This window comes from Rhinatrema bivittatum, chromosome 1, assembly GCF_901001135.1.
Source record: "Rhinatrema bivittatum chromosome 1, aRhiBiv1.1, whole genome shotgun sequence".
Taxonomy (NCBI): domain Eukaryota; kingdom Metazoa; phylum Chordata; class Amphibia; order Gymnophiona; family Rhinatrematidae; genus Rhinatrema; species Rhinatrema bivittatum.
This window is the reverse complement of record NC_042615.1, coordinates 818,815,374-818,831,394: the sequence shown is the minus strand read 5'-3', so window position 1 is coordinate 818,831,394 and position 16,021 is coordinate 818,815,374. Positions and strand designations below refer to the sequence as shown.

The following is a 16,021-nucleotide window of genomic DNA, read 5'->3' as shown; positions in this document are numbered from 1 at the left end:
CACTGAGAAAATTGCCCATTTAATCCTACTCTCTGTTTCCTGTCTTTTAGCCAGTTTGCAATCCACGAAAGGACATCGCCACCTATCCCATGACTTTTTACTTTTCCTAGAAGCCTCTCATGAGGAACTTTGTCAAACGCCTTCTGAAAATCCAAGTATACTATATCTACCGGTTCACCTTTATCCACATGTTTATTAACTCCTTCAAAAAAGTGAAGCAGATTTGTGAGGCAAGACTTGCCCTGGGTAAAGCCATGCTGACGTTGTTCCATTAAACCATGTCTTTCTATATGTTCCTATTTTCTTCTGTTGGATCCTTCTTCCAATTTTTGAATGAAGATCTTTTGGCTAAAATAGCTTCTTTCACCTCCCCTTTTAACCATGCCGGTAATCGTTTTGCCTTCTTTCCACCTTTCTTAATGTGTGGAATACATCTGGACTGTGCTTCAAGAATGGTATTTTTTAACAATGACCACGCCTCTTGGACATTTTTTACTTTTGTAGCTGCTCCTTTCAGTTTTTTTCTAACAATTTTTCTCATTTTATCAAAGTTTCCCTTTTGAAAGTTTAGCACGAGAGCCTTGGATTTGCACACTGTTCCTTTTCCAGTCATTAAATCAAATTTGATCATATTATGATCACTATTGCCAAGCGGCCCCAATGGCTTTTGAATATCCACCTCATTGATTTTTTTTTTTACAGTGTTCTGCTTTTGGAAGTTGTACACCTTTATTCCTTTTCCAGATGAAGTAGTATTTGTAGTGGGTACAACATGATAAACATGAGACAGCAAAGAAATAGCAGCAGGAATGTTTACTGTTTGCATAATATGCAGAAAGTGACTAGGAACTAGTGCTGAATGTTACGCTTGCCCTCATAAGTTTACATACCCCTGGCAGAATGTGTAAGATGTGTAGCATTTTAAGAAAATGTTATATGTGAGAAAATGCTATGCATGATCAGACAAAATACATCTGTTACTTTTAATGTTTCAAATTAAACTATTATGCATCACAGAATAGCACAATCATTAAACAAACCATAGCAATAAGGGAAATAATAAAATGGTCCTGTTCAAAAGTTTGCATACTCTTAGTTCTTAATATATTGTGTATTGTCCCCTTTGCATCAATGACGGCTTGCAGTCTTTTGTGATAGTTGTGAATGAGGACCTTCATTTTCTCAGTGGTAAAGCTGCCCATTACTCTTGATGAAAAGCCTCCAGATCCTGTGATTGTCTAGCATGAACTGCATGTTTGAGTTCTTCCCAAAGTGGCTCAATGATGTTGAGGTTAGGAGATTATGATGGCCACTCCAGAACCTTCACTTTCTTCTTCTGCAGCTACTGAAGGGGTCGTCCTGGCCTTATGTTTCAGATCATTGTCATTTTGGAAAGACCAAGTATGTCCTATGCATGGTTTCCTGACTGATGAATGCAAAGATGCTGCATTCATCCTGCCATCAATTTTGACTAAATTCCCTGTGCTGCTGTAGGTCACATACCCCAAAACAGCAGAGATTCACCTTCATGCTTCACAATAGGGATGTTGTGCTTCTCCTCATAGCGTTTATGGTTGTGACCATAAAGTTCAGTTTTAGTCTTATCTCTCCAAATTATTGTGTTTCAGAAGTTTTGAGGCTTCTCTATGTGCTGTTTGGCATATTGTAAGTGGGCTATTTTGTGGTGTTGGTGCAGCAATGGCTTTTTCTGGGAACTCTACCATGCAGCCCATTTTTGTTGAAGTATCTACTTATTGTGCATGCTGAAACACCCACACCATTTTGTTTCAAAGAAGCCTGTATGTAAGTAGAAGTGACTTGTGGATTTTTCTTTGCATCCTGACAAATTTTCCTGGCAGTTGTGTCTGAAATCTTTTTTGGTCTTCCTTGGTATTAACAGAACCTATAATTTTACACTTCTTGATCAGAGTTTGAACAGTGCTGATTGGCATTTTCAAATTTTTGGATATCTTTTTATATCCTTTTCCTGATTATAAAGTTGAACTACTTTTGCTTGCACATCCTTTGACAGTTCTTTTGCTTTCCCTATGTTTCAGTAACCACCAAAGTCCATGCAGCCCTGGATGAAATGCACAAGGGTTTTTCAAGAGTTAAGAAACTCGACTATTTGTACACAGACACTAATTACAATCAGGTGTGGATTCCTACCCTTCATTGCTATCTCAACCTGTGTGTGTCAACTTGAGTGTATATTATCAGCCCAAATATTCAAGGGAATGCAAACTTTTGAACAGGACCATTTTATTATTCCCTTATTCCTATGGTTTGTTTAATGATTGTGCTATTGTACGATGCATAATAGTTTTCATTTGAAACACATTAAAAATAGCAGACTTGTTTGTCTGATCACTCATGTTTTCTACACATCTTAAAAATTCTGTCAGGAGTATGTAAACTTATGAGTACAACCATATCTCACAGCTGGTATAAGAAAAGTGCCTAGTCTAACTATTTATCAGGTTTGTTAGGGTTTTCTAATCCTTGACGAAAGATGTCATGAATCATTGTATTTTCTTAATTGTGCTCTAATTTTCCAATTCAGGAGCAGCAGAGAAAAGCTCCAAACATGGGGCAGAGGATCGAACCCAAAACATTATCATGGCCATGAAGGACCGTATGAAAATTCGGGAGAGAAACAAGCCAGAGATCTTTGAACTTATACGAGATGTTTTTACTGTGGGCAAAGTGGCACATGCTCAGCAAATGAAGACAGTAAAACAAAGCGTGCTAGATGGTACTTCCAAATGGTCAGCCAAGATCACCAGCACTGGTAAATAAAATTTTGGCATATAGCAATGTAGTGAACTATAAATGTATTTTATACACTCCCAAGTACTAAAATGGTCAGTGGTCTTCACACTGTTTCCCAACCTTCTTCTGGAGGCACACTCATCTAGTCAGGTTTTCAGAATTACCACAATGAATATGTATGAGATAGATTTGCATATTCTGGGTCTTCAAATTATGCAGAGCTATCTCATGCCTATTCATTATGGATATCTTGAAAACCTGACTGGTTAGATATGTCTTCAGTAGATCGTAGGGAAACACTTTTCTATGGGACAGACTTAAAGATCTAAACCTGTACACCCTAAGGAAAGGAAGGATGGGGAGATGAGATACAAAGACATTTAATTACCTCCAAGGTCAAGGCAGAAAAGGAGACTCTAGAATCGTGGTGAAAGGGGGGTAGACTCAGGAGTAATCTAAGGAAATATTTATTTACAAGAGGGTGGTGGAATAACCTCCCTGTGGAGGTGATGGAGACAAAAACAGTATCTGAATTCTAGAAAGCATGGGAAAAGCACAGGGAGCTATCTGAAGGAGTTAAAGGGCTTCTAGACCCGAGCAATTGGTGTGGATGGGCAGACTACAGAGGCCTTACAGGTCTTTTGTCTGCCATCATATTTCTATGTTTTACAGTCAGTATGAAAGGAATAGAATATTAGATCTGAGAAACAAAAGGCAACAGAGAAAGTAGAAGAATACCAAACACAAAATTTCAGGGCAGGGAAATATGAGAGATTGAGATCAGGATAACAGATAGATGCAGACCCAGAAAATAAAGAATATGAAATCATTTTTACTGGCAACATATGCAGACTGTAATCAGAAGAGCAGTAGGTGGGCTTGAAAGCTTCATTCCTCCTTGGCCATGGTACTAGACTACAGAGGAAAAGGAAGGGGAAAGAACCATGAGTCACCCATGAAACCTTACAGTGTCAGCCGTTACCCTTTATGGGCCAGATATTCGTATCTACGCCCAAAAAAGCTAGCAACTGCTCTGTTTCCTACCCTTAGCCAATGAGCCTTGATGCTTTTGATGCAGTTGCAACATTGCTCTCTGCTTCAAAGCAGGAGGGTGGGGGCTGAAAGGAAAGAGAAATTTGGATTCAGGGACAACAAACACGAGCCATGACCTTTTTACATTCTGGAGTACTCTTGCTCAGATATTAAGAAAAAAGACAGGACTGATTCAACGGCCTTAAGCAAAGAGCATGAAGCAAAACTGACTGATACATGGGGGTAACCTGCACAACGCAGCAGATACTACCTTGGGAAGCTTCCTGGGCAGACTGGATGGACCATCAGTCCTTTTCTGCCATCATTTCTATGAGTAGAAAAGATATATTAGAAAGAAACAAACCTCCTTCCCTTTATGATATGTTATGCTTATTTATGTGGCAGCCCTCGCTTTGCAGTTCACTTTCTTTGCCATGAAAGTAACTAGAAGGGGCTTCTGACATGTGACAGAAATAATTTGCAGCTTCAGCAAATGGAAGTGATCACTGAGAGGAAGCTGGTAGCCAGGCTGAAAATGCTTTCTAGTTTATCGCTTTAACAAACCAAACCCATAGACCTTGAATCCTTTAACATTCTGTGGGACAGATTTATTACAATTTTTACAGTTTGCTCTAGTGTAAAAATTGTTCCAGTTTTTCCCATTAACAATTTTGGGATATTTCAGTGGTGAACCTAAAGCAAGTTTTGCAGTGGATCAAAACTGAAATATGCAGGCTGACAGAGCAAACATTTGATAAATCTGCCCAAAGGAGTTTGCTCTAACTATAATAACTTCTCATTTTCCTTAAATGAGTTTTCTCAATAGAAATTTAATTGCAGTGATCTGAAGCTTTAATTCAGCTAGGGCCAAAGGTGTTTCATTTTCTTCTTTGACTGAAACTATCTTGAAGCAGACATTGACAAAGTTTTTATGACTGGTGTGTATGTTGAAACTGGAGAGTAGTTTCTCATTTATAGTTAGGTCAGTGAGGATAATATGGGTCTGGTGGATGATGATCATGGGTGGGAAGTAGGTGATTGCATTTCATTGTGATTGTTTTTCACCCTGGTAAATTAAGGGGAATAGTGTGGGAGATGATTTTATTGGTTGAGTATGATATTGTAAGGATGATGATTTGACTGGTTATCAGTCTTACTTGACTGGACAGTGCTATTTTGGAGATGATTTATATATAGCATTTCCATCTGCTATCTAATGGAATGTCTCTGGAGGAGTGATTGTATGCAGCAGGATATTTGTTATGTGATGTCTATTTTACTATTATATTTTATGTAACATATTTTTGATACATTTCTGTAAACCACTTCTGACATGTCTTTGGCTTAGTGAGGGGCTATAGAAGGTTTTGTAAATAAATGTCACCTACTGCTAGCATTAGCATGTCACACAGCAGCTCAGTTTAGATCAGCTGTAATTATTATAAAAATGTTGGTGTGTAATAACTCTGATTTTGTTAAATCATTTCTACATAGTGTTGAAACCTTTTAATTACTATTATCTTTCTGTTGTGTGTGTTTTTTTTTTTTATAGTGGTTTGTGCTCAGGGCTTACAGGCAAAGGACAAAACTGGATCCAGTGATCCATATGTAACTGTTCAAGTTGGCAAAACAAAGAGAAGAACAAAAACTATCTATGGTAATCTAAACCCTGTCTGGGAGGAGAAATTTCACTTGTAAGTGTAAGACAGTGTGTCTCTTGTTCTGTGTTTACAGTGTATCATCTGTCTCTAATACTGTATGTATATACTGGTAACCTGTATTTTTGCAGTGGCAATATCAGTATACTAGTTTATCTTCCTTTTTTACTATCTCTTTACTGTTTACTTTTTATGGTGCAGTCCTGAATTGGCAAACTTTGAAAGACAGAATGAAAGGCAGGGTGTATTGTAAGAGTTGCAGAGCTACGGGATAGATCATGAAAAGATCTGGAGGCAAGGAAAGGAGAGACCATAGGGACAGGAAATTAGAGATATTAGACCATGAGAACCAAAATGTACAGTGAGTGGAGATTCACACTTCTATGGTAGAACTTGTCTCATCTGGACTATCTGTAACTATATAAAGCATGCACTTGCTGAGTCTAGAAATTTGGCAGATCTGTTTTTTATAAGATATCACTATTTATTTTAATATTCCAGATTACATTCAGGTACTCAAGGTACTAGATCTGCACTTTAGAAATGTGTGTTATGAGTTCTCACAAATAAAATGGATCTGATTTTGTTCTGCTCAACTAGCCTATTACATTTTCCTTTCTTGTACTTCTTGTACATATTTTTTATTTTCTTGCAGTTTATTCATTTAATTTTGTTTCAGGTCTAGCAAAACATGAACCCTAGGTCAGAAGCTATAAGATCAAACTGCTGTATTAGAAAATGATAGATTCAAGATTTTATTATTGCTATTTATGAAAGTTCTCACCTCTTTCAGAGATTTCATTTTCAGGGAGGTCATTGTGGTCTCTAAGAAGACTGCTGTGCTTTCAGCTTATGACAGAGAGACAGATGAACATAATACACACCTCCTTCCATTGCTAGCCTCAATAAGTGAGGGTTCAAGTTAGACCTTAAATTAGACCTTTTTCAGGAAATCATAAGTCTTCCAATTATTGTGCTACCTCTGTTTACTGACCCAGAAGAATTAATTAACTTGAAATCGAATGAAAGAAATTGTATCATTATAATTCTAACTAAAACATTTTGTAAATGAAACTGGACAGACTGTTAATTGGATCTGATTCCATCCTCCCATTATAAGCTGGATTTTGTTTTTCTCCTTTAATCATACATTCCTGTTTTTCATTTTTGCGCCCACTCTGCAGGGTTGCCAGTATAATGATACAAATTATGTTTGTGTTTTTTGTGCTCTGGATGACTCAGATATTTCTTCACTCTGTGAGAGAGAGAGGCAGTGTGGAGGTTACAGGTGGGATGATGCAGGGTAGTCTGGGTTCTGTGCTTATTAGATTTCTTAAAGCCAGCCCCAAGCCACTGTTATCTGTCCTGCTTTCTATGCTTCTACTGCAGTAGCAGCAATTTGTATAGTAATGCTGCTGTTGCAATCATAAAAACATCTCATGTTTAGAAGAAAAAAGTTGCTTCTCGGGAATTTCTTTCTATTCTCTGTCCAAACTGCATACACAAAACTGAGGGGAAAAAATGCCCATTTTGTACAGTAGGAAGATTCTATAAAACATAAACAGTGCACTCAATTCTTTCAAAATATTCAAATGGGTCTCCATGTTGAAAACAGGCTATGGTTAGACTACAGACAACACAATATCTTGCAAGTTATTCTACTATCAGAGAAATTTTCTGTTCTGTTAGCCATGTGAGACACTTTCCCATAGACAAATTGAGCTTGAATTTTCTCATATTACCTTGCCAGGGATGTGATAAATTCAGATTACTAGTGAAAGCATCTTGGTATTTTATGTTGCCCTGTCTGTTTAAGACAGAAGTGTTAACTAGATTCTTTATACTATTTTTTGTACTGCTGCCTTAATTTTTGATGGGTCATATTACTTTTTGTTAATAACATATTTTATTTCTTATTATTATACTACTTCCCTGTGTTTATACACTATGAGATGATATAATGACTATTTGGCATTCTGATAATGATCAAGCACTTGCCAGATTTATTTAGTTTCATATTGGTAGGAATGAATGAGCAGGAGGAGCTTTCATACAGTGTAAACATTGATATCTCAAAAGGAAACAAATACAATTTAGAACCAATAAAGGGAAAAAAGCTGCCTCAGGACACAACTGTACCTTCACCATGCTCCATCTGTTACAATCTGTTTATAAATCAGACATGAAGAAGCACTTTTACTGTGGCGAACATAAATAGATCAAACTTAAATTGCCTGTAAAGAAGTCATTAAAGTGTGCATTAAAGTCTGTTGCATAAGAGAAATAGATTTTCTGTAATAATAAGAAAACTTAATACATAGTATTGATGGCAGAAAAAGACTAAATGGTCCATCCAATCTGCCCAGCAAGTTTCTTATGGTAGTACCTGCCGGCCCATGCAAGATTACCCCCATGCTTCTCTTACTCCATGCCATTTACCCCCAAGCCTTATAGTAAGGGTAGTCATATTTACAATCAAAACTAAGCAACTGTCAAACCCATAACAAAATTACTGCTCACATCATTTTTACCAGGTAAGTAGCCACCTTGATAATTCAAACAATGCTGCGTAAACATGCTTTGCTTTTGGACTTGGTTATAGAATCAATCTTTTGCTTTTTCCCTAATGTTTACGTATCATTATCCCAAACTGTAAACGTTGTGGTCCAGCATTGGCTGTTATCTGAATCCAGTTCCCCTTTTTGCCAACGCCAAAGCAGAGAACAATGTTGCAGTTGTGTCAAAAACATCAAGGCTATTTATTAAGGGCAGGAACTGCCATTCCATGCAGTTACCCTTATGCACCCTTTCTTCATTTCCAGCCTCTAGCCTTTAGGGCTAAGCATTGTTTATCCCATGCCTTTCCACTTTGTGTATTGTTTTTATCCTCACCTCCTCTTCTAGAAGATCACTCCAGGCATCCACAACCCTCTCCATGAAGAAATGTTTCCTGATGTTTCTTAGTTGTCCCCCCTGGAATTTCATTTCATTAGCCACTAGTTCTACAGTTTCCTTTCCAATGGAAAAGCTGCAAAGTTCATGCATCATTAAAACATTGCAGGTATCTGAAGGTCTATATCATATTTCCCCTGCACCTCCTCTTTTCCAAGGTGTACATATTCGATCCTTCAGCCTCTCCTCATAAATCTTCCAATACTGACCTCACACCATTTTGGTCACCCTTCTCTGGACCCCTTCCATCCTGTCTCTATCCTTTGGAGATACAGGCTCCAGAACTGAACACAGTACTCTAGGTGAGGCCTTACAAAGGACATGTACAAGGACATTATCACCAACTTTTTCTTACTGGTTATTCCTCTCCCTATGCAGCCCAACATTCTTCTGGCTTTAGCTATCACCTTGTACATTGCCTCACCATCTTCAGATTACCAGTCCATGCATGTCTCCCAGTCCATGCACAATAAGGCCCGGATTTTAAAAAAGTTATGCGCGTAAATGGCCTTACGCGTGCCGGGCCTATTTTAAAAGGCCAGGTCACGTGCTTAAATCCCCAGGACACGCATATGTCCGGGGGCATTGGGGAGTGGGTCCGCGGGGAAGGGGTAGGAAGGTCAGGCTAGGGGGTAGCAAACAGGGGAAGGCTGCGGGCATCGGTGCGTGCAAGTTGCACAATTGTGCACTCCCTTACGTGCGCTGACCCCCGATTTTATAACATGCGTGCTCTTGCGTGCACATGTTATAAAATCGTGCACCCATGTGTGTGCGCTGGGTAGCATGCGCACATGGGCGCGTGCACAACTATAAAATCTACCCCTAATCTTTCACCCCATCACATGCTGCAGATTACTGCACCCCACTTGCATGACTTTGAACTTCTTGGCATTGAATAACAGCTGCCAAATCTTCGACCACTGTTCAAGCTTTCTTAAATCACTTTTCATTCTCTCTACTCCTTCAGGCATGTCCACTCCATTGCAGGTTTTAGTATCATCCACAAATAGACAAACTTTACCTTCTATTCTTTTCACAATGTCACTCACAAAGATATTGAACAGAATCTGTCCCAATACTGATTGATCTCTGTTGCACTCCATTTAATACCATTTTCTCTTCAGAATAGGTTCCATTTACCATTACATGCTGTCTCTTTTCAGTCAACCAGTTTGCAAGGGATGTGGGTTCCATTACCATTTGTTTGAGCAGAGCCTCTTGACGTGCATATACTATCTCTCTACTACTTATAAATTCTGCAGAAGGGATTCTACAGTCTACATCTAGCAGAATAAAATCTCCAACGAGTAACATTTCTCCCTTCTTTCCCACCTTTTGGATATTTTTTTTTTATCAGATCTCTGTCCAGTTCTGTTTTAGTCGGAGGCCTGTAGACCACACCAGTGTAAATGGAAGCGCCATCATTTTTTTTTTTTTTAGGACTGTCCATAATGCTTTTTCTCTACCCTTGCATTTCAGTTGCTTGGATATTGTTTTTGACATAAAGAGCTACTCCTCCCTCCTGACCTCTCTGTTCTTCTTTAAAAAGTTATAGCCCAGGACGGTTGTCTCCGAATCATGAGACTCTGTGAACCATGTCTCCATAATGGCAATAATATCCAAATCTACCTCCTTGTTAGGGCCTGGAGATCTGGGATTTTGTTGAGCAAGCTAAGAACATTTGTGGTCATAACTTTCCAGCTTTCCTCCCTTGGTTTTCTGCTCTTCATAGTCACCTTTTCTGCTCTTTTGCTTAAGCATGAAATGTTAAGCTGATTGATTTTGTTATTATCTATGCTTGCTTCCTGTATTGCTTGGAGTTGACATTCCAATTTCATTGGCCAACTTCTGCCACTCCTATCCTGTAGTTTAAATGCCTGATGATGGATGACTGGAATTTCTCACTTAGAATTTTCTTTCCTGCCACTATCAAATGTAGGACATGCTTATTGTATAGTCTTTTACTGCTCCATACATGACCTTAGCTGCCAATGTATCTAAAGCCAGTGTATATTTTATTTATTTATTTGGCCAATTTATATTCCGCCAATCCAAGAAAAAGCAGTGCAATTACAACTCTAAAAGACCATAACATACTTTATCCAAACCAATTTGGATTCAGAAAAAACCATAGGACAGAACTCTTTTGTTATCCATGACAGACACAATTTTACGTGATTTTGATACAGGTCACTCTTACACTGTCCATGGCTTTTGATATGATGCATCACACATTATTATCACACAGATTAATTGAAATAGGCATTTCTGGAAATGTATTAAGATGGTTCAACTTGTTTTTAGAACATAGAATGTATCAAGTAAAAATAGGAAACTATTTGTCTGAAATCAAATAAATGAATACAGGTGTACCACAGGGATCAGCACTATTGCTGCTTTGTTTAATATATATGCAATCCAGTGGGAGCACTGAGAGGAGAGGATCACCTTGCTGGTGGCTGAAAGGAATCATTAAGTTTTTGCTTGGGAAATTTTCTTTTTTAAAAGTATTGGGACTAAGTTAACTATTTGGGAATATCATTTAGTGTGTTGGTGCTTTTAATAGTCAGTAAGGCAGGAAATAAACTGAAGTTACTGTTTGTATTTTTTAATAGTCAGTCAGTAAGGCAACTAATAAGCAGAAATTAAAAAAAAAAAGAAAAAAGTAGCCAGAAGCTACAAATAAGCTAGGAGCAGTGTATACCTAAGTAAAAAGGTTAAAAAGTTCAGCACTCACCTTGGAAAGGTATTAAAGTAGTGTGATTTGGTTTGATTAGGTACCAACATTGTTAATCAAGAGAGCAATGAGTCACTCTGGCTGACTAACTGAAGTTAGACTGTATTACCCACCACCTGCGCGTGGAACAGGGAGCATTTCAGAAAATGCTACCCTGGAGGTTTTGGATTTAAGCTTTCTACCTAAGAGCCTAAATTTGGCTTCCAGAACCTCCCTCCTACATTTTCCTATGTCGTTGGTGCCCACATGTACCACGACAGCCGGCTCCTCCCCAGCACTGTCTAAAATCCTATCTAGGTGATGCGTGAGGTCCACCACCTTCGCACCAGGTAGGCATGTTACCAGGCGATCCTCACACCCACCAGCCACCCAGCTATCTACATTCCTAATAATCGAATCACCAACTATGACAGCTGACCTAAAACTTCCTCCTGGGCAGTAGGGCTTGGGGAGATATCCTCGGTGCGAAAGGACAGTGCATCACCTGGAGAGCAGGTCCTTGCTACAGGATCCTTTCCTGCTGCACCAGGTTGATGCCTTCCAATCATGAGACCTTCTTCCTCCAAGGCAGCACCAGGGCTGCCAGTCTGAAGTTGGGACTTGGCTACTATGTCCCTGAAGGTCTCATCTATTTACCGTATTTTTTGCTCCATAAGACGCACCTGACTATAAGACGCACCTAGGATTCAGAGGGGGAAAATAAAAAAAAAAATTTGTGCTAAACCGGCTCTGCATCTGGGCGTCTTATGGAGCAAATTAGGGGAGTGCATAGCTTTTTTTTTCCTCCCCATTTTGTTTTCGGGTCTGGGGAGGGCCATTTCGGTCCACTCCCCAGATCAGAAAACTTTTCTTTCTCTGGGAACCCCTCCCCCCCCAAAAAACCCCATCCCAACCCTTTAAATTAACAACCCCCACCCTCCTGACCCCCCCAAGACCTGCCGACTTAATTTACTACAACCCCCCACCCTCCTGACCCTCCCAAGACCTGCCGACTTAATTTCCTGCAACCCCCCACCCTCCTGACTCCCCCAAGACCTGCCGACTTAATTTACTGCAACCCCCCACCCTCCTGACTCCCCCAAGACCTGCCGACTTAATTTACTACAAACCCCCACCCTCCTGACCCCCCCAAGACCTGCCGACTTAATTTCCTGCAACCCCCCCACCCTCCTGACCCCCCCCCCAAGACCTGCCGACTAAATTTACTACAACCCCCCACCCTCCTGACCCCCCCCAAGACCTGCCGACTTAATTTCCTGCAACCCCCCACCCTCCTGACCCCCCCCAAGACCTGCCGACTAAATTTACTACAACCCCCCCACCCTCCTGACCCCCCCCCAAGACCTGCCGACTTAATTTACTACAACCCCCCACCCTCCTGACCCCCCCCAAGACCTGCCGACTTAATTTCCTGCAACCCCCCACCCTCCTGACCCCCCAAGACCTGCCAAATGTCCTTGGTGGTCCAGGAGCGGTCCGGGAACGATCTCCTGGGCTTCGGCCGTCGGCTTCCAATAAACAAAATGGCGTCGACGGCCCTTTGCCCTCACTATGTCACTGAGACCGACCAATAGCAGCGGTCAGTCCCAGTGACATAGTGAGGGCAAAGGGCCGTTGGCGCCATTTTGTTTACTGGCAGCCGACGGCTGAAGCCCAGGAGATCGTTCCCGGACCCCAGCTGGACCACCAGGGACGTTTGGCAGGTCTGGGGGGGGGGGAGTTGCAGTAAATTAAGTCGGCAGGTCTTGGGGGGGTCAGGAGGGTGGGGGGTTGTAGTAAATTAAGTCGGCAGGTCTTGGGGGGGTCAGGAGGGTGGGGGGGGGTTTGTTAAATTTTTTTTTTTTTTAATATTCGCTCCATAAGACGCACATACATTTTCCCCCACTTTTGGGGGGGAAAAAGTGCGTCTTATGGAGCGAAAAATACGGTACCTCTCTGCCTCAGCTCCTCCAGGTCTGCCACTCTAGCCTCCAGAGATTGGACTCGTTCTCTGAGAGTCAGGAGCTCTTTGCATCGCATGCAAATGTACAACTTCTCACCGGCGGGTAAAAAATCATACATGTGACACTCGATGCAAAAGACTGGGAAGCCCCCCCTCTTGCTGCTGGGCTGCTGCTTTCATCTCAATTTTGTTCAGTTCCTAGTTAAGTTTTAGGTTGCTATGGGAGTAGGAATGTGTCTAATTAACGTCCTTTAAATGTATTAGTGAATTCACTATTTGTCTGGTAGTGGCCTACAAGGAACTGATCAAACTCTCAATAAAGCTTTTTTTTTTTTTTTTTTGTGAAAGTGGCACCTGCCTATAAATTAAAGGATGAGCTAGGGGAGGGTTGGGAAATCCAAACAGTCTAACTTCAGTTAGTCAGCCAGAGTGACTCACTCCTCTCTTCATTATCAAATGTTGGTACCTAATCAAACCAAATCATACTACCTCAACACCTTTCCAAGGTGAGTAACTGAACTGAACTTTTCAACCTTTTTACTTAGGTATACACTGCTCCTAGCTTATTTTTAGCTTCTGGCTACTTTTTTTTTTTTTTTTAAATACAAACGCTCAGTTCTGCTTACTAGTTGCCTTACATATTTTTAAAAATAAACACACTAACTACTGCTTACTAGCTGCCTTACTGACTATTTAAAAATACAAACATTCTAACTTGTTTATTCGCTGCCTTACTGACTATTAAACGCACAAACACACTAAATAATATTCCCAAATAGTTAACTTTGCTCCAATACTTTTGAAAAAGACAATGTCCCAAGCAAAAACTTACTGATTCCTTTCAGCCACCAGCAAGGTGATCCTCTCCTCTCAGTGCTCCCACTGAGCACTGAGTTATTCAGTTTTGTAAGGAACTGGGGAACCTTTTGGGGAAGGGGGAGTCTCTTCCAAAGGGATGGGCTCCACCTTAACCAGGGTGGAACCAGACTTCTGGCGCTAACCTTTAAAAAGGAGATAGAGCAGCTTTTTAACTAGAACAAAGGGGAAAGCCGACAGTCGCTCAGCAACGCATAGTTCGGAGGGAGGTATCTTCAAAGGATACTAATGATGCATTAGAATTAGGGCATCCCGACAGTGAGGTTCCAATAATAAGAAAAGTAGTCCAAGTGCCTTTAACTAAAAGCTTACCTGAGCTAAAAAAATTCTAACTTATCCCTATCAATTAAAAAGCAGAATGAAAAAACAAACAAAAAACAAACTTTGAAATGTTTGTATGCTAATGCCAGAAATTTGCGAAGTAAGATGGGAGAATTAGAATGTATAACAGTCAATGATGACATACGGTAGACTTAATTGGTGGAAGGAGGATAACCAATGGGACAGTGCTATACTGGGGTACAAATTATATTGCAATGACAGAAAGGAGCACCCGAGAGGCGGTGTGGCGCTTTATGTATGGGATGGCATAGAGTCCAACAGGATAAAGATCCTTCACGAGACTAAATGCACAATCAAATCTTTATGGGTAGAAAACCCTTGTGTGTCGGGGAAGACTATAGTTATAGGAGTATACTACTGTCCACCTGGTCAAGATGGTGAGATGGACAGTGAAAAGCTAAGAGAAATTAGGGAAGCTAACCAAATTGGTAGTGCAGTAATAATGGGAGATTTCAATTACTCCAATATTTACTGGGTAAATGTATCATCGGGACATGCTAGAGAGAGAAAGTTCCTGGATGTAATAAATGACTGCTTCATGGAGCAATTGGTTAAGGAACAACAAGAGAGGGAGAAATTTTAGATTTAATCCTTAGTGGAATGCAGGATTTGGTGAGAGAGGTAACAGTGGTGGGGGCGCTTGGCAATAGTGATCATAACATGATCAAATTTAAACTAACACATTTATTTATTTATTTGTTGAGTTTTATATACAGTCATTCGGTAAAGCCATCATAACGGTTTACAAAAGCTCAAAACTGGAAGGGGGCAATAAGTAAATCTACAGCTCTAACACTAAACTTTCAAAAGGGAACTTTGATAAAATGTGGAAAATAGAAAAAAACTGAAAGATGCAGCTGCAAAGTTTAAAAGTATTCAACAGGCATGGACATTGTTTAAAAATGCAATCCTAGAGGCGCAATCCAGATGTATTCCATGCATTTAGAAAGGTGAAAGGAAGGCAAAACGATTACTGTGATGGTTAAAAGGCGAGGTGAAAGAGGCTATTTTAGCCAAAAAAACATCCTTCAAAAATTGGAAGGATCCATCTGAAGAAAATAGGATAACACATAAGCATTTCAAGTTAAGTGCAAAACATTTATAAGACAGGCGAAGAGAGAATTTGAAATGAAGTTGGCCATAGAGGCAAAAACTCATAATAAAAACTTTTAAAAATATATCCGAAGCAAGAAACCTGTGAGGGAGTCGGTTGCACCGTTAGATGACTGAGGGGTTAAAGGGGCTCTTAGGGAAGATAAGGCCAGTGCACAAAGATTAAATGAATTCCTTGCTTCCATGTTTACTAATGAGAATGTTGGGGACATACCAGTTCCGGAGATGGTTTTCAAGGGTGATGAGTCAGATGAACTCAACCAAATCACTGTGAACCGAGAAGGTGTAGTAGGCCAGATTGACAAACTAAAGAGTAGCAAATCACCTGGACCACATGGTAAGCATTCTAGGGTACTGAAGGAACTAAAAAATGAAATTTCTGATCTATTAGTTAAAATTTGTAACCTATCATTAAAATCATCCATTGTACCTGAAGACTTAAGGGTGGCCAATGTAACCCCAATATTTAAAAAGGGCTCCAGGGGTGATCCGTGTAACTATAGACCGGTGAGCCTGACTTCAGTGCCAGGAAAAATAGTGGAAACTATTCTAAAGATAAAAATCGTAGCGCATATAGAAAGACATGGTTTAATGGAA

The 16,021-nt window shown here is 40.1% G+C and overlaps 1 protein-coding gene across 4 annotated transcripts in view; it reads left to right on the top strand.

Moving 5' to 3' along the window:
• Positions 1–16,021, top strand: part of UNC13B (unc-13 homolog B) — a 1,232,326-nt gene that overhangs the window by 768,687 nt on the left and 447,618 nt on the right. For all 4 annotated transcript variants that reach the window (XM_029581856.1, XM_029581857.1, XM_029581864.1 and 1 more), the window contains 2 exons: positions 2,564–2,791; positions 5,357–5,498. In XM_029581856.1, the coding sequence (XP_029437716.1) occupies positions 2,564–2,791; positions 5,357–5,498 (370 nt within the window). The remainder of the gene's footprint in view (positions 1–2,563; positions 2,792–5,356; positions 5,499–16,021) is intronic.